Source organism: Petaurus breviceps, unplaced genomic scaffold, assembly GCF_028583685.1.
Source record: "Petaurus breviceps papuanus isolate PSGF00001 unplaced genomic scaffold, PetGlider_PUasm1.0 90762, whole genome shotgun sequence".
In the NCBI taxonomy this organism is placed as follows: domain Eukaryota; kingdom Metazoa; phylum Chordata; class Mammalia; order Diprotodontia; family Petauridae; genus Petaurus; species Petaurus breviceps.
In genome coordinates this window covers 9940204-9965268 of record NW_027187339.1, presented here as the reverse complement: position 1 = coordinate 9965268, position 25065 = coordinate 9940204, and the positions used below count along the sequence as shown (strand labels likewise).

The 25065-nt window shown below is 38.1% G+C and overlaps 1 protein-coding gene across 3 annotated transcripts; it reads left to right on the top strand.

Moving 5' to 3' along the window:
• Positions 1-2534: 2534 nt before the first annotated feature.
• DYDC1 (DPY30 domain containing 1) lies at positions 2535-23665 on the top strand. Of its 3 annotated transcripts, none has more exons than XM_069068408.1 (10): positions 2535-2656; positions 3714-3854; positions 5923-6020; positions 13400-13565; positions 13674-13775; positions 15943-16002; positions 17876-17935; positions 21837-21899; positions 22725-22820; positions 23570-23665. In XM_069068408.1, the coding sequence occupies exons 4-10, from the start codon at positions 13419-13421 to the stop codon at positions 23606-23608; spliced, it is 567 nt and encodes a 188-aa protein (XP_068924509.1). In that variant the 5' UTR covers positions 2535-2656; positions 3714-3854; positions 5923-6020; positions 13400-13418; the 3' UTR covers positions 23609-23665. The 3 variants fall into 3 exon arrangements, with proteins under 3 accessions (XP_068924509.1, XP_068924510.1, XP_068924508.1); XM_069068409.1 differs by having other exon boundaries at positions 2541-2656; positions 3732-3854; positions 13403-13565; XM_069068407.1 differs by having other exon boundaries at positions 2541-2656; positions 3732-3854.
• Positions 23666-25065: the final 1400 nt, after the last annotated feature.

Here is a 25065-nt window from a genome sequence, read left to right as displayed (position 1 = left end):
TTCCTGTAAAAACACCAGTGTAGAGGAACATTGTTTTAATCACAGAGCAAAATTTTAAATGGAAACATTCTAAGCACTTGTAGATTTATCATAGAGTACTTTGCTGACACCTTTTTTTTTTTTTTTGGCTTTTCAAGGGCAATCGGGGTTAAGTAACTCGCTCAAGGTTACAGGGCTAATTTGTGTGTGTGTGTGTGTGTGGGTGTGTGTGTGGGTGTGGGTGTTAGTGTCTGAGGCCGGAACTGAACTCCGGACTTCTTGACTCCGGGGCTGGGCTTTACTCACTTCGCCACCCAGTCTACCCCCTTCTTAGATTCTTAACCTCATTCCTATCACCATATGAAAAAAAATTGCACAGGTGTTGGCAGCAATGAGTATACTCAAATGTTCTGAATCTCCCTCTCCCTCCCTCCCCTCCCCCAACTATCTGAAGCCGGACTAATGGAACTTTGATAAAATCATCAAGGCTGACAGAATTTCTATTTATTCAATGTAAGAAGACAGTTTGGGCTTCCAACAGAACCATCTTACCAACAGACTTTCACCCTTAGGTGGGGAGAATATCTCCAAGCAAGCGGACAGTTTCCAGCAGGGGTTCTGTCTTCATCCAACTACTTGTGGTATTGTGATGTAGGTGCCTACTCCCCCATGTCATAAGGGCTTTACTCATCGGAAAGAATCTCAGATTGTTTCTCAAATGGAATGCTGAAGACAGCAACATCTTTAAGATAATAACCCAGGAAAGGAAGAAAAAGGAGCCTGAGAAGTGGGGAGTCTAAGGACCTGTGTTTAAAAAATCTGGCTCATCATTTATGACTTGTCTGACCTTGATCGAATGAGTTATCTCCAGGCCTTGGTTTCCTTTTCTATAGAATGAAAGGTTTGCACTTTGAGGACTTTTGAGGTTCATTATAGCTCCCAATCTAAATATAAATAACTTGTGGCTTAATATAAATATTAAATATAAATACTAAATAAGTGTTGCTTAATAAATGCTTGTTGACTATTTCTCTTAGCCAGGGACATCTGGATTTAGAGACAAACGAATACAAGTCATGTCCATTCTGGGCCCTCCCACTTCATGCTATATCTCAGGAATTTGGTAGCTCCTAGGGATGTCAACTCTACTGCTGTGATGTTTTTGTTCGCTGTGGGTCATAGACCCTTCAATCCTCCCCATGGCCAGCCTTGGTATACAACAGAGTACTGCATCAGACTCATCTTAGTTCTGACATTTAATTTCATTCAATAAACATTTATTAAGGGTCGGATAGGTGGCGTAGTGAGTAGAGCACCGGCCCTGGAGTCAGGAGGACCTGAGTTTGTATCCAGCCTCAGACACTTACACACACACACACACACACACACACTCTCACACACACACACACACACACACACACACACACACACTAGCCGTGTGAACTTGGGCGTTACTTAACCCCAATTGCCCTCCAAAAAAAAAAAAACAACAAAAAATAAACATTTATTAAGTGCTTACTCTGTTTTAAGCAATGTGCTAAGTAAGCTCTGTGACCTTGGGCAGTCACATCCTCTCAGGGCCTTCACTTTCTCACTCATGTTTAAATTGGACATTGGATTGGACTAAACTCTGTAGAAGTCAGGTACAAATCCTTTGATTTCCATGAACTCAGTCCTATTCAAAGACTACTCCATGTTCTTTTATTTCTTCCCAATTTCCTCAGGGCATTTAAAAAAAACAAAACACACAAATCAACCCCAATTCCTCAAAGCATTCAGTAAGTCAACACGCATTTATTAAGCGTTGACTGTATGCGAGTTTCTGAGTTATGCTTTGGGGTACATAGAAAGGCAAACAGAGATCCTCAAGGAACTGAGATGTACCAAGAAGTGGGAGGGCACAGTGAATAGGCATGACTTAATTGGTTTGTCTCTGAATCCAGGAATCTCTGAGAGAAATCTTCCTTTGCCCATGAAAAAATATGCAAATAAGCAGGTGGTTCGTAGATACTCATCTAAGGTAGCTGTGTCTTTCAGTAAAGATGCATAACCATGAGTCTCTTAGTAAATATACTCTAAGTCCCCTCACTGTGCGTCTCCTATACTGTCCCTTAAGAGATCGCCCCATGCACCCTTCCTGCTTTCTGGCCCCCGGTGTTTCTTTAAAACGCTACCTTCCCTGTAGTGTGTCTTCTTCGGGGGTACAAAGGAAGCCCTGCACAAAGGTAGTCCCGTCACACGCCAAAGTCAGTTTTCCCCCGCCCCATGGACAGCCCCAGAAAGTAGGGAGCCCCAAACAGGATTCCTTCAAAAGCTAGAGGATGCACCCAGCATTTGCACGATCTCTTAGCACCCCTCTTCCCCGTCCCTCTCTTTATTCTACGGTCCAGGCACTACGCACGCGACACCCACACTGGCATTCTAGAGAACTTTGCGCTCTGCAGGAAACCTTTTCACCCTTCACTCCTCCCCCGTGCTCACGCCAGCTCATCCTTTCCCTCCGCCCTCCCTTCGTCGCCCCCCCTCCCCATCCCAGCCCCAGGGCGCATGCGCGAGGTCGCGGTTACCTAGCAAAGGAAGAGACGCCGCCCGTGCGCGAGTTAATCCGGATTGGGGTAGCAGACACCAGCCCCAGGGGCGAGCGAGAGGAGCCGGCGCTTGGGCTGCTGCAGCCATTGTCGGTCGCTGGGTTGTCGTCGCTGTCGTCGGGAGGTTGGGGTGGGGGGGCGGGGAGAGTGTGGTGGTGGCTGTTATGGTGCATTGTGGAGCTCTTGGCTGGGCGTGACAGTGGTGGGGGCACGCGTGGAGGGGGAGGGCAGGCACTCCCGTGCCTCGGGACCCTTCTGGGGAGAGCAGGGATGGGATTGTGGACCCCGTTCTTGGCATGGGGTTCGGAGGGCCACCTTCCAATACCAGCCTGCGTGAGCCTAGGGCAAGGATCTTTAACCTCCGTCCTCTGTAAAATGAGGGAGCTGAACTCTGTGCCTCAGTTTCCCTATTTCTGAAGTGAGAGGATTAAACTAAGGCTCCTACTCTTTGACCTTTTATCTTTTGGTTACCCCTCCATCCCTTACTACCCTCCTCCTCCTCCTTCACCACCACCGCTTCTTCTCTTTTCCCCTCTCTCCCCTTCCTCTTTCTTGTTCCCTCCTTCCTCTTCTCCTTCTTGCCTTCTATTTTCTCCTTACAACCCTTCCTTTTTGCCTTCCTACCTTCTCTCTTTCCAACACTCCTCCCTCCTTCCCCTTTTCCATTCTTCCTTTATCTTCTAAATTAGTCTATAGCAGGAGTTCTTTTGTGTTATGGACCCTTTTGGCATTCTCAGAATAATGATTTGAAATGCATAAACTATAAGCTACATGTAATTACAAAGAACTGCAGTTTTATTGAAATAGTTGACAAAATATTTTTTCCCATCCAAATTCTCCTAGCCCCTGAAATACATTGATCACTTTGGGGATGAGGGGAGTCTACTGCATTAGAACTCCTGGTCCAAAAGGAAAAGAAAGATTTGGACTGGTTGAGAGATGTAGAGGGGGTTCATTTTAGGCACATGGGATTGGGCTTGGAGGCTGGAGAGGGCGGAACGAGAATAGAGAACCAGTGGTCCGGTTTGGCTGGAACATAGCATGCTCCAAGGGGAATAGTGTGAAATTCACCTGGAAATAGAGACTGGAGGTGTTGGGACTTCTTCCAGGTCACACAACAAGACTTAATATATTGTTTTTTTCTAGACAAATGTTGCTTCCCAGGGAATTGAGGATGGTTGGGCATTGACAGTTGTTGTTTCCCTGAAATGCTGAGGAGACAGAGATGTACTTGGAGACGTGCTAGTACTAACTGCGTATGTACTTAAAGAGAAGGAAAAAACTGAGGTGAGGGCTACGTGGGGTCTAGGTGCTTTGATGCTATTGTGTTTATTATAGTACTTTTATGAATTAGCCTAGCCTTTGGACCACCATGGTGCGTAAAATTTCATTGTGGCACCTTATATTTTGGACAGTAATTATTTGAGGGTAAAACATGCCATGCCATAGTGCATTAGCATTTTCATTGGATCTGCTCTAGGTTCTAGCTCCTCCTTAGGAGAGGAGGAAATATTGGTAGTGAAAATGAACTGGACACATCTTGTGGACTGTGTCTCCTTTTGCTACGGAAGGAGTATCTGAACTTTAGACCAGTTGTACTAGCCTGAGGTGTTTTTAGAGGGAGGATCTGAAGTATATGTGGAGCTCCTTGTTATTTCTCTCATAATTCTTCTAAGAGGTCCATCACACCTCAGATGTCCTCTGCTCTAGTATTCCACCCCCTTCTGGAAAAAAAAATATTTTGTACTTTAATAAGCAAACAAACAAAATATTCCAAAACAAAAATCAGGCAACAATAAAACCCCCAATCCTTTAAAGCATTAGCTGAAGCTTCCTTACCTGACCTATATTTGTTCTTCTTGTTCAGTTGTTTCAGCTGTGTCCAACTTTTTGTGACCCCATTTGGGGTTTTCTTTGCAAAGATGCTAGAGTGGTTTGCCATTTCCTTCTCAGGGTTAAATCACTTAACCAGGGTCACACAGCTAGTAAATGTTTGAGGCCAGATTTGAACTTGAAAATTTGAGTCTTCCTAACTCTTGACAGCATGCTATCTACTGATGAGGTTCAGGGGGACCTCAAAATGTTGAGATGTAAGGTCATCTCAAATGAATCTGCTCAGGCAGTCTCCAAATCAAGGAAAGGATATCACAACACACGAAGCACTCTCCTTTGCCTCTTAGGGGAAACCAAGCTTAAGGGAGATCCCAACTTAAGGGGAGTGACAGTTCCCTAACAGAGGCAGCCCCCAAGAGACAGTGGGCCCCCCTCTAAAGGAGATGGCAACTTCAAGGAAATGCCTCCCGTTAAAGGGAGATGCTCTCTTAAGAGGGATGCCCCCCACTAAGAGAGATACCAGCTTAAGGAGGGGGTGGTAGCCCCCCAAGAGAGATGGCTGCTTAAGGGGGTCACCTCCTATTAAAGGGAGATGCCCCAGAGACAGAAGAGTCTAGCTAGGGATTCTTATAGAGGAGAACCTTTGGTGGGTGGGGAGATGAAGTAGCCTGGGACCACAGTTGAGAGTTTTGCAAATATCTAGACACAGCATTATTCCATTGTTCAACCCATTTGTCTGATGGCATAGGGACTGCTAGTTTCAGGTAGTTCATTGACCAGCCTACTTGAATCTTACTTCTCCTAAAATGACTTTAAGTGTTCCTTGAGATAATTTGCTTCTCACTGCTCTATTTGAATTTCATCATCACTATGCCACCTAGCTCCCCCGACTAACTATACCCATTGTCCAAATCACTAATTGTGCAGGCATTCCAATACCATTTTTAATGCCAAATAAGGGAACTTTATTGACAAAACATTATAGGAACGCAGATTTAGAGATGGAAGGTATCCTAGAGGCTAACTAATTCAACTCCCCCCCGCCAAATTTCTTTTACTTCAGGAGGGCTAATGGGACAGCTCTGGAGCAATAGAAATGGACAGTCGGAGGATGAGACCCTTTTGTGGGTGGGGCTATAAACTAATGTCCAAGATTATCATATATTTTTGAGTATTTTTGTTCAATGGAAACAAATTTCAAATCAAAGCCAACAAAAAAGCAACATGGCGAATTCCACCAAATGACAGGCATTGCAGTGCAATGATCATTTAATACAGTGTGAGCAAATGAAATCAGTTTGAGTTGGTAGGTGTTGAATCTTGATTTGGGCATGATCTGTAACCCTTATCCGTAGCTCTGTGTCCCAGACGAATTGGTGTTATGATGATTGTCAAATTTTAGTGTGAAGCACGTAGTCTCTGTTTCAGTTGAGTACCATAATACCTGTTCTATTCTTTAATGACAATAGTTTTGATATGTACAGTATGAAAACTAAACTTAAAAAAAACTTTCATTTCTCAGTGTGTCCCTCCTCCCCCCTCGTATAACAAAGAAAGAAGAAACAGACAGTTCAGCAAAGCTAACCAGCACATCAGAAGTCTGACATCTGTAATCAAAGGGTATGGTCAAAAGCCACTTTCTTTGCATTATTCAAAATTTGCTCTCCAGAATGGGCCAATTTCCCACTCAGCTAACTGTGAATGCATTAGTGTTAACCATCTTGATGCAACTCCTCCAACACGGACCTATCCCTTTTTTTTGTTGTTGTTAATTGGCTGGGTGTGGGTTGAAGAAATCTTAGAGCTGTTTTGATTTGCATTTTTCCTCTTATTAGTGATTTGGTACATTCTTTCTTATAGTTATTAATAGTTTGTATTTCTCTTTTGAGAACTGTTCATTCTTTTGACCACTTAGCTATTGAGGAATGGCTTTTGTTCTATTTATTAGTTGCTTATATTGCTTAGATATCAGACCCTTATCAGAGATATCTCATACTAAGATTTTATTTTTCAGTTTCTTAGTTGTAGTTAATTTATTTTTCCTTGAGGAAAATCTTTTCAGTTTTATGAAGTCACAAAGATCCATTTTATCTTTTGTAGTTGTTTTTATCCTTTATTTGGTTCATGATTTATTCCCTAGCCTCGTGAATGAAAGGCACTTGGCATGGTTCTCTTTAATTTTCTTATGCTATGACCTCTAATATTTACATCACATTCAGTTTATTGTATGTGCTCTAAGATGTTGGTCTGAACTTAAATTATTCCAGCCTTTCCTAGTAGTTTTTGCCAAATAGGAAGTTCATTCCTAGGTAATTTCTTGTTTGGAGTTTATCATACATTGCATTATTGAGTTTAGTTCTTTCTGATTCTTCCTTTTCTAGTTTATTCCATTGATCTACTTTTATTTTAATTGGTACTAAATAGAAAAAAATGGTAACTTTTATGAAACTGAAATAACTCAAGAATGGATTATTTATAAGTATTTGAAATATTCAATGATTAAATTTAAATTTGTTTAAAATGGTTATTTTCAGGGCCGTTAGGTGGCGCAGTGAATAGAGTACCTGCCCTAGATTCAGGAGAACCTGAGTTCAAATGTGACTTCAGACACCAAAAAAAAAAAAAAAAAAAAAAAGATAAAATGGTTATTTTCTCTAGTTTTAAAAAAGTGAAATAGTATCCCTTCATAATGGATAAATGTATAATTAATTTGAAGAGAAAATCCATTAGAGCTACTCAAACTAGTGTTAGCAAAGACAATAGAGACAATTTAAGTGGGGAGGTACCATTAGAGATGCTCAAACTAGTGTGGGGAGGGAGAATACTCTAATATAGAAAACAGTTCCCTCGGTTGAGATTCATAGTTACTGTTATTAATGGAGAGGTGTGGGGGGCTATTGATATCCCATCCTCTCACTTACCCATAGTAAGTCTTCGGTCGTCACCGGCCTCCTAGGAGGAATTACCAGACAGAGCACCCGAGGTTTGCAGGAGTTGTTTATTCAGGCTCAGCTACATCGCGACAAAGAGATCTGACTTCCGTATCAGAGCAATTTATAGGTACACATAGCCAATCATCTTCTACAGCTCTATTCATTACCTTTTAAGGTCATACGTCAAGCAAGCAGGCACTAGCCCATATACCATTACTTCCTGGCCCCCAACAGAGAGGAAAGATTGCTTACTTTGTTTTGTAAATGTGAGTTAGCTGCCCAGAGCATAGAATTTGAACGATCTAAATGACATCTTGACATACTTTGATGAGACTTCTGGCAAAGATAGTGACATGAAAAGTTCCTGCCTAGTCAGATCCACTGAGAACAACCTCAGATATGATGATGAAGTATTCCAGATGAATAAAACTTAAGATATATAACAGTGAGTCCCTTCATCCCATCTGAGACTGTTTCTAGGGATGAGACCTGAAGCCAAGATGCTTTGTTGGTTGGGGAGCATTCTTGGGACAGGAGCTGTCAGTCCTAGTCTGAAGCCGAGAATTGACTGTAGGTAACTATAACAGGTAACAGGACTGAGGCCACTGTGATTTTCTGTTTAGGATCCAGATCAAGAGACAGTAGCTGGAATGTCAGACTTCCTCTTTGGGAATTGTAAAGGGTTGGGCTCTGGTCTCAGTTCTAGTCCAGGCTTGAAGGAGGAAGCAAGGGCTGATCCTGGGCAGTTTCCCCATCTTGGGACTATACTAAAGAAGTAGGACCAGGACCTTAGCCATACCCTGTCCCAGACAGGGGCACCTACACTACAAGGAAGAGAGGAAGTGGCATAGCATCTCCCTTGGTACATTGATGGCCCACTGAGTTCATAGCAGAAGAAAGGACCTAGGCCTAGTCATTCCATCCAGGATTTAGGGAGTGGGTAGAGTCTGACTCTGATACAAAGTCCCAATTCAGGAACTGAACTAGAAGAGAGAGATGAGCAGAATAAAAGAGGGAAAAACTTGTATAATGCAATTAAGAAATAGCATGGGTTGAGGAATTTCCAAGATAAAGTCCAAGAAGAAAATTACTGTGCAATAATTTCAAGTAGAAGTCTAGAAAAAAAAGATTGGTTTGACTACCAGGATTCCCAGGAATGGATGGAAGAAATAAAAGAAGAGCTGAAATGAGATAAAGATGGAAATTGCTGCATTTGGAAGCTGAATAAACAGTGTATAACACAAGGGCAGAAAACCTTACCCAAGTGACAGACATCTTGAAAAAGAGAACTGAGTAAAGAGAATTCAACATTGCAATGATATTAAAAAAATATTAGAATAAACAAAAAAGACGAAATATATCACCAAATACAGAGAAAGCTAGATGTTCTTAATGATCAAAAACATCTTTTCCCCAAAACTGCAACTGATATCAAAAGAATTGTTTGGATTGTATGAGGGTACTTTGTAGTATTGCTAAGTATAAAAAGTTTTATCCATAGGACAAATATTGGTACTACCTGCAGCTATTGATAGAGAGCTGGTCCTAGACTCAGGAAGACCTGAGTTCAAATGTGGCCTCAGACACTAGTTGTATGACCCTGGGCAAATCACTTAACCCTGTTTGCACCAGTTTACCCATCTGTTAATTGAGCTGGAGAAAGAAATGACCAACCACTCCAGTATCTTTGCCAAGAAAACCCAAAGTGGGGTCATGAAGGGTTGGGCACAACTGAAACCAATGGACAACAAGTAGTTATTGATGAAGTTGAAATGATGGTTGCTGGATCATTTGCAAAGCAGCTTCTCTAGGAAGAACACCCATGTACTTGAAGACTTCTGTGATCAATTAATTAACAAGCAATCCTTCTTACTTTGCATTTCAAGTAGATACAGTAACAGATATAGTTAAAGATTTTCATTTGCTTACATGTGTATGATACTGAAACTGAGGTTAGGGAAGATTTGTTACTTTGTGAACCTATTGATGACAGTACCACATTAAGAGAAATTTTCTAGATTGATAAATTTTTAAATGAAAATTATGTGGGAGAATTGCATTGGATTCTGCATTTGGAACTTATTAGTGAATGAAATGCAGATCTGTAAGCATTATTTTAAAATGTGGCCTCTTGTGCAATTTGCCCATATCACATACTTCACAATCAATTTAAGACATACGAGTGAAGAATAACATAGACTTTTAAAAAAAAAGCAATCGGGATTAAGTAACTTGCTCAAGGTTACACAGCCAGTTATTCCTGGGTGTGGTGCTAAGTATCTGAGCCCGGATTCAATCCCAGGTCATCCCGACTCTGGGGCCGGTGGTCTTACTGCACCACCTGGCTGCCCCAATAACGTAGACTTTTTAAAATTGTGACAAAAATAACCTACTTTATTAAAAAAGAAAAAAAAAACAAGCCAGTACATTGAAAGGAAGGCTTTTTGTAAAATTATGTGACAATTTAGAAGCAAAACCTAGGACATTTTTATGTTATTGCTATAAATGTATTGGCTTTCACATGCCAAAGTACTTTGAATGGTTTTTAAACTAAAAGAAGAAATTGCCATTTTCTTAATGGCAATAATAAAGATGAAGCAAATTTTATAACAAAAATTTCCTCCTGAAATTAGTGTACTTTGGATAATTTTGAAAAAGCAAGCATCCTACATCAATGCTAGACCCTCAAATTCATACTGTGATGTTTAAAAAGTTTAAGAGACATAGCTTCTGGGTAATTAATCATTTTGTTACTAATGCTAGCATATTACCAATAAAATTGGTCAGTGACACTCTCAGATGCCAAAAGTTTCTCATGGAACTCACTCAATATTTATATGCCCTTAGAAGGGTGGGTGTTCCTGAGGGTGACAGTTGACTGTAAACAAAGTGAAATATTTCACTAATGTTCAAAATATCTTACTTGTGTGAAATAGGGTTGTCTTCTGTAAGTAAAGACAAAATACCGATTTTAGTGATTGGAAAATAACTTCTAGAAAGATCATCAGTGATACCATATTTTGAGAAATGTTGCCCTGAAAAACAAACCTGCTTATCATATGAGTAATATTATTATGGTTATGATTTTGGTCTAGTCTTGGTGAGTTGCTTAGGTCACTGAGGGGTAAGTGATGTGCCTCATTTCACACATGGGTTCTTTGAGATCAGGCAAATCATCCTGTCTCTGATACCGTCTCCCTATCGTGTTGCCTCTTTTTATTTTATAAGATATAAATGTGAAAATTGCAAAGGAATTTTTTCAATTAATAAGTATTTCTGTTACATTATTTTATGTTTACGATTTGTGTCATAAAAGAGTGAGTTTTTAACAATTTTACTTAAATTAAATATGAACTAAGTAGATTAATTGCAAGGTTTTAAAATGTGGCAGCTTTTTTTTTTTTTTGATGAGGGGGATTCATTGAATAAAGTTCGGAAAACATTGTTCTAAGAGGCTTGCCCACCTGAGCAAGTTGTACCACTGTATGACAGCTGTTCTGTGATCTGCTTATTGAAGTTATTTCCACCTATTGTGTAGTCTGTCTTTTTGAAGCAACACAGAGTGTATCTATTTCCTCTTTTACAAAAGGATTCTTAAATATTTGAAGACCACTATTCTGTATCCTCACAAATGTTAACTGAGTGCCCAGTTATATAGAAGTGGGTAGCAGTGCACAGACTATAATTCAAGGCTAATGACCCCCAAGGCTTTTCTTTTTCTTTTCTTTTTTTTTTCTCTTTCTCCATTTTTGTTTTTACCTATGGTCATTATTGTCCCATGGGCTGCTTGGTTCTCAGTTTTGCCTCCCCATCTAGTACTGCCCTGGTGGTATTATCATTTCTAATCTCACACTTAAAGATTGTAATCTTTTTCTTCATATGTCATTTCTTTAGCATCCTCTCTAATGACCTGAGTAGGCATCTTATGTTTAACATGTTGAAAACTCATTATCTTTCTCCTCAAACTCTCCCTTCTTCCTAACTTTCCTATTACTGCTTAGAGCCCCACAATCTTCCCAGTCACCCCAGCTCACAACCTAGTGGCAATCCTCATCTCATTCTGTCTCACTTCCAGGATCAAATAGAAAATCTTGTGTTTGGTATTCAAAGCTTTTTATAACCTGGCCCTCCTCCCTCCTTTTCAGTCTTCTTTTACTTTATATCTCTCCCCATTACCCACCCTGACTCCTCCCATTACTTCTTCTCCCCAATTTTTCCTTCCCCTCCTCTTCCTTGAACTAGAGACTCCATCTCCTGAATCTAGCACTTTCACTGGCTGTTCCCCATGCCTGAAATGTTCTTCCCTCTCATCTCCACTTCCTGGCTTCCTTTAAGTCCCAGCTAAAATCCCACCTGTTACAGGAAGTTGTCTTTTCCCATTCTCCCTTAATTCTAATGCCTTTACTCTGTTGATTATTTCTAGTTTATCCTGTCTTTAGCTTGTTTGTGTATAATTGTTTGCATATTTATCCCCAATAGACTGTGTACCAGCAATGCTATATTCAGAGCACCCATGGTACCTATGAATGTGCTGGTGTAATTGTGAATCACAAAATGTAACAAGCTCTCCACATGGAGGACAGAACCAAAGAATTTATTTAAATACCAGAAAACCAAGTTCCCAAATCAAAAAGTCAAAGTCATTATAGTAACCATGAAGTTGGTACACATAGTCAATGCAGCGAACACCCACATTCCCAAGCCTTCAAAAAAAAAAAAAAGGCTCCTTCAAGCAAGGATCCTCCTCTCTCACTCACTCAAGCAAGGATACTCCTCTCCTCACTCAAGATAAGTCCTCAGCCTCCACACTGCTTGCTTCCAGTAGTTCTGGCTCCCATCAGTTCTCATTCCTGGCAGTTCTGGCTGGCTCTCAGAAGTTCTTAGCAGCTCTGGCTGGCTCTCAGAAGTTCTTAGCAGTTCTGGCTGGCTCTCAGAAGAATTTCTCAGCAGTTCTCAGAAGTTCTGGCTCCCAGCAGTTCTCTCTTTCTCAGCAAATTCTCAATTTAGTTCTCTGAAGTTCTGGCTCTCTAGCTTGGGCTTTTTCTTTTATATAATATTGCCTCCTCCCTGTTCTGCCCCTTCCTGTTACATCAGCAACTTCCTCCCACTGTGAGATTCACAAGTTCTGGGTCTTAATACTTAATACAGTCATGAACTTAAAATAAGGTGCTAAGTACTTGTTTGCTTGTCAATACAAGGGGCTTGGAAGGTCTTCAAATCCCCATTACCATTTCAGACTGTGAAGTCCTTGAGAGCATTCTATCTTTTACCTTTGTCTTTTCAGTGCTTAACACAGTGCCTGGCACATAGTAGGTCCTTTATAAATATTTATCTACTAATTGACATGCCAATTTAATGCAGATATGGTAATGAGATTACAGGATTTACCACTAGAAAGGTATCTTATGGATCTATTCTAACCCTGTCATTTTACAGTTTAGGAAACTGACATCTAGAGAGATTAGTTGATTTACTCAGGGTCAATCAGATAATAAGTAGTCAAGCCAGTATTCAGGCTGACGTCTTTTGACTCCCAAACTAATTTTCTTTCTACTAAATGACACTATTGTTTATTAAAGACTTCATGTGTTACTTCTTCCAGATAATATATTTTCTTTATAGTGAGAGAAGGAAATGACTTGTGGGAGGTTTAGATACCATGGGTCTTTAAGCCTTGAGGATAACTTTTGGGCTATCAGTATCCCTTACATCATACTATGTAGTCCCTATGTAATTGTCTGAACTCATTTGAGCCCACTGGGGTATTGACTCCAGATATAGGGCACCAAGGAATCCTTAGTGTCCTCTAGTCATCTCAGACCTGACTGCTAGACTTTACATAGGAAACACTCTTGGTCCCACCAGTATCTAGAATGTAGTGGCCTTGAATGGCAGTCACCTTCCTTGCTGCTGACAGGTATTTCTCCGAGTGCTGTTTTCCACTTTTGCCTTTCTGTAAATTATTAGGCGGCATCTCTCCATTTACTATTCATACTACATTGTGTGACATTGTTGCCTTAGCTGAAACAGTTAATCAGCACTGATAAAATATATTTATTTACACAGCAGTTTTCAGTGGATACAAATGGAGTCCAGATACGTTCGAAAATTCCTCGGCCAATGTCTGAGTCAAGCCCTTGCGGATGTGGTTAAATTTCAACCAGTAGATCCAATTGAGTACCTAGCCTTCTGGCTTTACAAATATAAGACAAATATGGTCGCAGAAGAATTGGTGAGTATGAATGAAGGAAGCAACCAAGTCAGATGGTCTGATTGGTCCATTTTTAACTACTCATACAAATTTATTTGTGTCTTTATTTTATTTTAAATCCAATGCTAGCGTCAAAGGGAGGTGATTCAGCTGCAGCAAGAGCAAGAGTTAGCTGAGATGGAGCAGGAAATGTTGAAACAAATGAAAGAAGAGGAGTTGTTTTTTCAACAGGTATGACAAGGATGGATTCTTCAGGAGTAAAATCGGACTTTTCTTAGTCTTAGAAATTATTTCTGATGTATTCTTGATCAGTGTAGTTCGGGCTTCTTCCTGCCTTCTCCTCTACCATTTCCCCTATATGCCTTTTATCATTCTGTTTTCCCATATCTCTCTCCATTTCTTTCTCTCTCTATTGACTGGCACTGTTGTGAGGCTCTGATGAGATAATGTGTGGAAAGCGCTTTGCAAACCTTAAAAGCATTAGATGAATGTCAGCTATTGTTATTATTATTACTCTTGCTCTCTGTTTCTTGTTCTTTTTCCTGCCTTCCTATCTTTGCCCCCCCCCCCCCCTTTCAGGTAGCACAGGGGTGGGGTAGGAGGCATGGTCCCATGTTGACCATTTAATAAACTTTGAATAAGAATTCATAGCCCCTTCTTCTTGTTTCTTGGCTAAGACAGAAACTTTCAGTAGAATAAATTGAGAGGAAGGTGTAGGAATTTCTCAGAAGCCCTCTTTTTATAAATACCTTTTGCTTTGAAAAAGCTTTTTTGAGGTTAGTAAATGTTGACCTAGTGTTGAGATCATAACCAAATCAGTGAACAGGATTGTGTACAAACTGAGAAGGGCTGTAATAATCTTTTTAAAATGTAGTTCTGACTGCCTGATGATAATTTTTTGAAGACTTTCAATGCCTAATATATATATAAAAGTACAGGAGAACCATTTTGCCCAGGACTTTTCATGTTTCCCTGAAAACCAATGGAAAGTGTAGAGGAGATAAAGGGAGTGTTATGTAGCCTCACAGAGCAAGGCAAGGCTAACAGAATCTGGGGATAAACTATAAGCTTTTTGATCCTGCTGCCAGAGACTTTTCTTCTAATGATTTAAAAATGACTTGCTTTTCAATTAAGGTTAAAATAGAGTCACTGGTTATTGCTGTTGGGCAGCTAGGTGGTCCAGGGTATGGAGCAAGGGGCTTATAATCAGGAAGATTCATCTTCATGAGTTCAAATCTGGCTTCAGATACTTGCTAGTGTCTAGGCAACTAGTCAAGGCAAGTCATTTAACTCTCTTTGGTTCAGTTTCCTCTTCTATGAAATGGGCTGGAGAAGGAGATGGCAAACCCTTCCAGTATCTTTGTCGGGAAATCTCAAAATGTGGTCACAAAGAGTTGGACACAACTGAACAACTAATGACTCAGTAGTGGAGAACTTTTTTTTCTTTCATAGGGCAGGAAGTATAGGACCAGAAACCAACTGAAGGATGATTAAATTAAAATTAAATTAAGTTAAAATTAAACTAAAGGTATTAAGTACCTAGTAAGTACAAGGTATTATGCTAGGGTGGGGTTATAATGAGAAGGGAGAAAAGGAGGGAGGAAGAGGAGAGAGGACAGAGAATTTTAAAAATACAGAGGTTTGTTACCAATAGGGTTAGCCACTCTAAGCATTTTGCAAATCTTAAAATGCTCTATAAATGTTAGCTATCATTATTGTTATTATTATTACTTTATCAATTAGATTTATTAGACCACTGAAGAGATTGAACTCTGAATGTAGGAGGCCCAGCATTTCACCATTCAAGGCCCAAATTAGGATGTACATTTTTGTCTTAGAGGAGCCAAAGGATCCTCATCCATATTATAAGCAAATGATCTAACCAAAAATACATGGGTAAAACAGTCAATATTGAGTCATTTTTGAGATAAAATAAGCATTACCATCTTCAGTTGTGTCAAAATTAGCTGGTGAAATGGTAGTTTATTTATGCTTAATTAACTATTTTGATTATTTGTGACTTGAAGGAATATATCCAAGACTTTCCTTTCATTACCTTAAATGATCAAGAGTTGTCTGTATTAGGGCTAATCTTTGACTAGTGAGAGATTTTGTAATTTGAATAGCTCTTGAAATCTTAAATCTGGTAGCTTCATAGATAAAGAAAATTAATTGATTTTTTTTTAACCACCTGAGTTTGGTTATAAAAGGAAACTTAATTGCAATTTTTGTTCTTAGTAGCTGTTTTAAAGATTTTAAACATTTTATTAATTTGTTTCTGAAATTTAGGTGGGTGCATACAATTTTATTATTCCTGGGAAATTTAAGAATAGAAGAACTGATCCATAATAGTTCATATTATTCTAACTTATTTTCTGTGTTTGTGTTATATGTTTAGCAGCAGTTAGAGTTGGAACTGCAAGAAAAAGAAAGGCAGAGACTTGAAGAGTTAGAGAAGGTACTTTAAAGTTTAATGATGTCTCTTTTAATTACTATCTTTACATTATCTTTAAACACTCTCTTTATGTTGTATGCCTAATTGCTCTTCTGGATCAATAATGAATTGTTAATAATTATGGCTGATGTCAAGCTTTAAGAAAATAACCTGTTGGGGTGACTAGGTGATGCAGTGAATAGAGTCAGGAGGACCTGAGTTCAAATCTGGCCTCAGATACTTAATACAAAAACTAACCTTGTGATCTTGGGCAAGTCACTTAACCCCAACTGCCCTCCAAATAAATAAATAAGTAAATAAATAGCCTGGCATTGTCTCCAATTTGGAAATGAAAGTTTATAGAGATATAAGCTATAACAATGGTAATTAAAGTTTTTTATACATGCTTTATTACAGGTAATATTGTAGATCAAGCCTAAAGCAGTTTTAAGGTTTTAAAATATGATAAATACTTAGAGAACACAAAATCTACAATGAAAAGCCACTTGGTTAAATAAGAGTTTAAGAGAATACATTCAAAAGGATGTAAATTAAAACAATAGTAATCTTCTCCTGCAGATTCTGCACGTCCTGGAAAGCATTCCCTATAAAACAGCTAGAGGCAAGCACTAATTCCCCCTAGGCTAGGATTTCTGTGCCCAAGGCAGCAAGGAAGCCTTGGCTTCTTTGCCCTTTTTATTAACCAGATCCATTTATATAAAATTATTATTGTTCCTATGTAGCCCCAGTGCAATATTCACGGTGCTGATGGCAACTGCAAATATGAGGGTATGGTTCTCAATTGCAAAATATAACAAACTCTCCATAGAGAAGACAGAAGCAAAACATTTATTCAGCCACCAGAAAACTGAATCCCCAAACCTGAAAACCTAATACATCATAGTAGCAAAGAAGTTAATAAACTGTAACACCACAAAGAGCCAAACCAACATACACAAGCCTAGCTGTCTCCTTGGGTGTGCCCTCTCCTCCCTCCAACTCTAAGTGCTCTGACTCCCAGCTTCCTGTGAGGTCTGTTCTACTATGTAACAAACTCCTCCAACCATAGGCTACATGTGATTACATTCAGCCTATTGGGGGCAGGGAAGATCTTCAAATTCGCCTAAGTCTATTAAGGGGAAGTGAAAATCTTCAAAATCCCATTACTGTTACAGGCTACCACAGGTAGATAAGTGAAATGAACTGAAATAAACTGTTATTTTTCAAAATATCATATGCCCTTGGGCAGCTCTCAGTAAGGCTTATCTTCTTGAGTTCAAATCTGTCCTTAGACACTTAAGCTGTGTGACCCTGTGTGACACTTAACCCTGTTTGCCTCAATTTCCTCATCTGTAAAATGAGATGAAGAAGGAAAAGGCAAATCATTCCAGTATCTTTGCAAGGAAACCCGAAATGGGGTCACAAAGAGTTGGATGCCACTGATTACCAACTGAACAGCAGCAATACATGCTGTTAGGGTGAGAGTTAGGAAGACCTGAGCCTGAAGGTCTCCTTCTGACATCTACTGTATATGTGACTTTAGGCAAGTCATTTAACATTCCAATGCTTTAGGCAACTTTCAAAGACTATAAACTGCAGAAAAGTTGTGAATTTGCATAGACAGAAGGGGGTTTCTTACCAGGTGTTCCCTATACCAATTTTCAAGTGGAATAAACTGAAGCTAAAATTAAAGGATGCTGACAATGATTAAGAAGAAATAATGAAATAGGGCTAAATATGAAGAATTGATAGAGAACATGAAAATGTTAATGGGCAGATATGTTTATGTAGTCACATGTAAATTTATTACCCCTGAGGAATTTGATAATAGAAGAACTGATCTATAGAAGTTGATTTTAGTCTAATTTAATGTATGTATTTTTGTATTTTTATTTAGCAACAACTTGAAATGGAAATCCAAGAAAGAGAAAGGTTGCTCTTGGAAGAGCTAGAAAAGGTACTTATGTAGGGTTTTATGTCTATTTTCATGATATATGTCATCTATTGTTATTATATGCCTTTTTGTTATCTTTAAAACTATATGATTGATTATTCTTTTTGGTTAAGAATAGGCTGTCAATGGGATTTTTAGTAGCTAATGGGGTACAATTATGGACTTTGAATGATTAGCAGGAAAATGCTTCTAAGTCAAAATTGAAAAATTTCCCAAATAAACACAAATAAAAATCAATACAATTGAAAATAAAATGGCATATAATGCAGAAAAAGTGGTAAAATGAATTTAGAACTTAGGTTTAGAAAAAAAGGCAAATGGAAAGAAACTTGAAAATCTCTTTAAATGACAAACTAGGGGTAGGGTAAGTCAAAATACTTTAATCTCAGCATTACAAACATTCTGGAACATTTTTAAAAAGCAAAGAATTTGGAGCACTGTATTCTAGAAATCTTTCAACAAAATTTCCCAAAATTAAAAAAAAAACAAAGCCACTGTTAGAATGAATTCATATATCCCTATGAAGAAGAAACTTAAAGTCTGCAAAGAAAAAAGATAGATATGGTTCTGGAGTTAAAGGATATGGGATCAAATCCTGGCTTTGCCAGTTAGTATTAATGTGATCCCAGGCAAGCTACTGAGTCCCAGTTTTGTCATCTGTAAAATGAAAGTGTTGGTCCAGAGAGTGCCTGAGCTCCCTTCTAACTCTAGAGCCACGCTCCTATGACATACAAAGCAGGGATCAATTAGGAGCATTGCAAATTTTCTTAGGAATGACTGGAGAAATTTGAATAGAATAATAATGCTTGCATTTAATACAGTGCTTTAAAGTTTGTAAAGATGTTCCACCCATTAGCTCATTTGAGTCTCTCAAGGTTGTAGGGTATTGCTGCAAGTATTTTTATTCCCATTTTACAGATGAAGAGAGTGAAACTCAGAGAATTTCAATGATTTTTTGTAAGTTTCAGTGGTAGTATTTGAACCTAGGTGTTTCTTATTTCAGGTCTAGTGATCTCTCAATTCTTTCATAGGTGGATCAGATATATATGGTTATAGCAAAAGAAGAGCTCCCTCTTTCTTTACTCCTGAACAAAGTTTAATATTTCTTTAAACAATACAGTTTAACTTTTCATCTTGATGTGAACTTGCTTTGTCCTGGATATTTTTTACCCTAGTGACAATACACTGGGGATTCAGTTTATATACCTTTATTTGGCTTTTCAATGGGGGCATTTGGAATTTACATAAAAAATGTTCAGGTACTGGATAACGTCAGTCAACAAGCATTTATTAAGCACCTACTGATATCTAGTCACCTTGATCTGTATCTTGCCAATGGACCCAGATGGCTCCTGAGGAGAGAGTGAGGCTGGTGACTTTGCACAGCCATCTCTCACTTAAATTCAATTCACTTACATGTTATGGCATCACCTTCATAATATCATGGTCTTTTTCAAGGACAAAGGACAATCAATGAATGAAACACCTGGCATGTCACAGGCACTGTGCTAAATTCCAGGAATATGAAGAAAGCTATTAAAGAGCTTACAGCCTAATGGAGAGACAATATGCAAACAATCTGTACAAATGATATTGGCAAGATGAATGGGAAATAATCTCAGAGGGAAGGAGCTGAGATTAAGGAGGATTGAGAAAGACTTCTTGCAGAAGTTGCAATTTTAGCTGAGACTTGAAGAAGTTGTAGGAAAATTAGAGAAGCAGAAAGGATGTAGTCCATATTTATGGATCATAATACAATGAAGCTAGAGTAGATAGTAATACCATAGGGCAAATGTGCCTGCACACTATGGTATAGTGTACATATGCTAGCCTTAAAGTCAGAAAGAGTTCATATCCCACCTCTCATAAATATTAGTTGTAACAGCTAGTAATTTAACCTCTCAGTAGCTCCCCCCCCACCCCTAGACAACTCTTTGAGTTAAGTTACCTCTGTAAGTTACCTATGAATTAATCTGTTTTAATGCTGGGAGTTTGTACAACATACATTGGTATGGGGACACACCAATGAAAGCACTGGTGTGGAACTCCCTTGAATACTGCTTCTGCCACCACCAAAAAAACAAAACAAACTAAGTTAAAGGAAACAAACAAAAAAACACACAACCCGATTTATTAAGTAATGATTGGGTGAAAAGGGAAATTGCACAAGTCAATATCATATTACATTAAATAGAATACATTTCAAAATGTATTGCAAACAATGAAGTGGTTCTCAGAGGAAGACTTATTGTGCTGAATACATATATTAATATGCAGAAAAAGGGAAGCTTAGGGAGGTGAATCTACAATTAGAAAAAGAACAAGACTAATTTGCCAATAGAAAGCAGAAAAATGGAGATAACTGTGATCATAGCAGAGATGAATGAAAGAGAAGAAATAACTGAATTTATAACAAGCAGTTTTAGAAGGGGCCAAGAATATTGACAATCAGAAAATGTAATTTTAAAAATAGAGGAAAACCTGAGTATTGACATAGAAAACAAGAATTTGTGATAAGCACAAAAAGAAACAATTTTAGACATAGCTCTATGAATAATTTTGAGGACTACAATGAATAACTGTGGACAAAAACATAAAAGAGTCAGATTGACAAAACACAGAGTAGACAAGACTCAGAAGAAGAAATCCAGTAGATAATTAAAGGATGGCCCTGTAAAAAATCAGCAAGATCTTATCTTCAAAGAAAGACAGTTCTTACATTAGCTAGATTATAAATCTAGAAAAGATATTAGGCTTCCTCATTTCCTATATGTGCTAAATTAATAGCTAACAATACTGTATGAGAAAGTGGAAATGGGACTGAAGATGAAATTAGGAATGGCAGGTAGACCAGTCATGTATGTGTATAGAAGAAAGCCATCCTGGAGGTGATGTAATTTTGAAGAAATTGAAGGATCAGTTTTGAAGCTATCTCAAAGACGGAGATACTAAATGATAGGAGAACATTACAAGTAATATTAATTTGGAAACTGTGGGGAGGATGGTTTGGAGAAGTAAAATAATGAACCCAGGGAAATCAAATACGAGGTTTTTACAATAGTCCAGGTGAGATTTTTACAATAGCCCAGGTGAGAGGTAATGAAAGCCTAAAAAAGAGTAATGGCTTATGACTGGAAAGGGTGGGGAGGGGTAGGTTCAAGAAATGCTGCAGAAGTAGAATTGACAAAATCTAGCAGCTGATGGAATTGGGTCAGCAGGAGGAAGGTGAAGGAAGTCAAGGATGATTCCAAATCTTGTACTGAATATCTTAGTGACTGGAAGATTGGTGGTATCTTGCATCCTCAACTACAGACTAGGCATCTTGAACTGGGTGTCTCATAGATATCTTAAACTCAAAATGTGCAAAATTGTACTATTATCTCACCTACTCCCAACCTTTTTTTCTTCTGAGCTTCCATTTTGTCCAGGGAACCACCATCTTCCTGGTCTCTCAGCTCATAACCCAGGTGTCACACTCATTTTCTCCCTCTCACCCCTCATATTCAATCTCTTGCCAAGGCTTGTTGATGTTAGCTGTGTAACATCTCTTGAAAATGCCTCCATTTCTCATATTCTTTTCAAGCAGAGAGTTTTGTAAATTGCATTGAATGAGACTAGGGCATGGTTGATTGTGCTCTGGAGGAAATTTGGAGGAAATACTTAGACTGCAGATCTATTAAAGTATTGCTCTTAATTTGATGGCCTCTATTAAAATTGAATATAAAAATGGCAATTAGATTTATATATTTGAATGATGTTGCTTAATTACCCCAATTCTGCTGTAAGAATGACTTGTCACAATGTATATTTGATCATTCAGTAGAACTATTTGAAAAGGATAGAAAGAAAATAGAAACTATGCAAAGTATATTTTTGTTCAACTTTTTTTTTAATATTATTATAGTTAGAGTCCCAAGAGGAGCAAAGTGGGGAAGAAGATCATGTAGCAGAAACTCTAGTGGAAGGGGTAAGGAGAAAAACAATTGTTATCAGCAGTATTTCATTCTAGAAAGCAAAAGTAAATCCTGACACATTATTCAATTAAATTCAACACACATTTATTAAATGCCTATAAAGTAGCAAGCATTATATTAAGAGCTTGGGTGGCAAAGACAAAAAGAGAAACAGTTCTTGCCCTCATAGAGCTTATATTCTACTAGGAGGATCCAACATCTAAACCAATAAATAAGATGCAACTTGAGGAGAAGGAGAATAATGTCAACTATCAGGAAGGGCTTCCTGTATAAAGCCTTATTCATTAATTTTTATCAGCCTTATTTTAATTGAGTAACTAAGGTCATGAAGACTTAAAGGGATAGCTCTTGTCCGTCTGTATTCTAGTCATAACAAGTCTCAACTGTGCTCTCAAACTAAATCTAAAAATTAATGAAAATTTTCATTTATCAATCATTTATTAAGTGATTGCTAGAATATTGTATTTATAGGTATTAGGGGAAATAAAAAGATAATTTTTATAAATAACAGAATTTTTTGAGATACCAATAGCATTATTTTAAGAAGATTAAAAGTAAAATGCATATTTTAAAGTGTTTTCAAATGCCTAAGATTGCTTTTGAACATTCTGTACTCTTCCCTGGAAAATCCTCTAGTCATCAGCAGCCATTTTGCCCTAACTATATTAAATGACTTTAAAATGCTTTGAAAACGTTAAATATATTGTTACTACTATATTCAATTTGTTCATTGTAAATAATATAGAAATATCATTTTTAAATGGATTAACTTTTTTGTAAAGCCACTTAAAATTGCAATTGAATTATTTGAATTGTAGGATGACTTAAATAAGACGTTAGCTGAAATTAGCGATAGGTATGGAGCACCTAATTTAAGTCGAGTTGAAGAATTAGAGGAACCAACTATTTCTGAAGTAAGTATTTTTAGAAAAGGGGGTTTTGATAAGAACATCTTTTTGGGGGTTTAGAGTACAGTACTAAATGTTTCAGGATTGTGGACTTGTTGACTTAACAAGGAAAAATCTTTTCAGTGACCAGATTTTGGATCCTGAATGTCAGACCTGCAATTTTGCAGATACGCCATTAACCACAAGGGGGATAGGTGGGAAACTGAGTAGATCATAAATCCCTTTCTTCTACTGGAAACAACTGAAAGTGTGTGGTTGATGTTGGAATACTTACTACAGACAAAGGACATCACATATATGTACCACATAATTCATGATGTTCTTAGGTTTGCATGATCAGTTATTAATTTGGGCCCTTTATAATGAAAGCTTCAGCATATTTTTAGAATACTAATTACATTAAACCCTGAGTGTTTTTTGGCAAGGAATTTGGTGACTTCTACCAAACTCAAAACTCTGAGGCCAAGTCAATTTAATTGAGCCTATGTACAAAACATTTTAGGCTAATAAGCTAATGTATAGTTCATGCTTTGACAGGATTTAAATGATTTTTATGGACCTTTTGTAACTGTTTTGAAAATAATTCATTTTAGAAATTCTGTTGAATTTTTTGATCACAATCAACTAAAACTGAAACAGTACACATAGTCAAATAGAAGGTTATCTAAACATTGTGTCTATTTACTTTGCTTTCTGACATTTTCAAAGTTTGGATAATGCTGTAGAATAATATTTACTTTTTGTTTTGCTTTTAGGTAGCATTAGAGTATGAAAAAGAAGGCAAAGAACAATGAACATCAGGCATACATATATTTTGCTTGTTACTTACAGTTTTCAATAAAGAAAATTTCAATTTATGAATGAGCTCTATATGTTTATTTCAAGTCAGTTTCTGATTTTCTCATATAAATGATATTAATGGTGGACAGGTGTCTAGGCTAGTCTGTAGAAGTCTTAAGCCCAGAATGACACTGAAATTCTGAATGAATGCAATGAGAGAAAGTTAAGGAAATAACTCTGAGATAACTGGACAAGTGTTAAAAGAGGAGGAGAGTTGGATGAGGGCAAAGTTGGATGTTGGACGAAGATAAGTATGTGGTATTTTCAAAAATGCCTGAAGCAATCACAATAGCATTATTTACACCAGTTTTATAGATGAGGAAACCATGGTTAAGAGAGTAACTTGCCCAGAGTCACACAGTCAATAAATGTTGGAGGCAGGATTTGGACCCCAACCCTAGCGTCAGATCCCCTATGCTACGTAGCTGTCTTTAAAGTGAATTTAGCTGGCTTTATGCATTAATGGAGAGCATAGTGTTTATACTATGCATTTGAAGGGGAAGAAAAGGTGAAGAGGACATACTACAGAAAACCATTTCCCTTCAGTAGTCACCAGGTGGCACTGTCAGTACAGGACAAGATTGTCCCTGTGTGGAGCAGGTTTGGTGGTGATGTACTAAGTCATCTTATAAAGGCAGTAAATACTGTAGGATGCTAGATGTGGCATCATTAAGGCTACAGCAGTCAAAAGAAGCCTTCACTAGTCATCTAACCATCCTGGAGAGCAATTTGGAACTATGCCCAAAGGACTATGAAACTGTGTATAGCACCAGGGGCACTACGGCATGTGGCCCTCTCAGTCCTCACATGTGACCCTTTGACTGACTCCAAACTTTACAGAACAAATCCCTTTAATAAAAGGATTTGTTCTATAAAACTTGGACTCAGTCAAAAGGCCTCACCCAAGGACCTAGAAGGCCACATGTGTCTTCAAGGCCACAGGTTCCCCACCCCTGGTGCATACCCTTTGATCGAGCAACACCACTGCTGAGTCTATATACCAAAGACATCCGAAAAAGGAAAAAAGGACGTATTTGTACAAAAATATATATCTTTTTGTAGTGGCTAGGAATTAGAAATTGAAGGGATGCCTAACAATTGGGGAACGTTTAACAAACTGTGGTATGTGTTTGTAATAGAATATTATTGTGCTATAAGAAATGACAAGTAGGGTAATTTCACAAAAAACTAGAAAGACTTGGATGAAATGAAGTATGGTGGAGTGATTAGAACCAGAAGAATGTTATACACAGTAACAGCAATATTGTTCTATGAAGAACAGTGACTATCTTAGCTATTCTCAACAATGATCCAAAATAATCCCAAAGGACTAATACTATCTGCCTCCAGAGAAAGAAATGATATTGTTTGAATACAGACTGAAGCATACTATTTTTCACTTTCATTTTTT

Coding starts and splice junctions, on each gene's coding strand:
- DYDC1 (XM_069068408.1), top strand. CDS start 13,419: ATGGAGTCCAGATACGTTCGAAAATTCCTCGGCCAATGTCTGAGTCAA. Junction 13,776..15,942: donor AGGAGTTGTTTTTTCAACAG/GTATGACAAGGA, acceptor TTATATGTTTAG/CAGCAGTTAGAGTTGGAACT. Junction 21,900..22,724: donor CAGAAACTCTAGTGGAAGGG/GTAAGGAGAAAA, acceptor TTTGAATTGTAG/GATGACTTAAATAAGACGTT.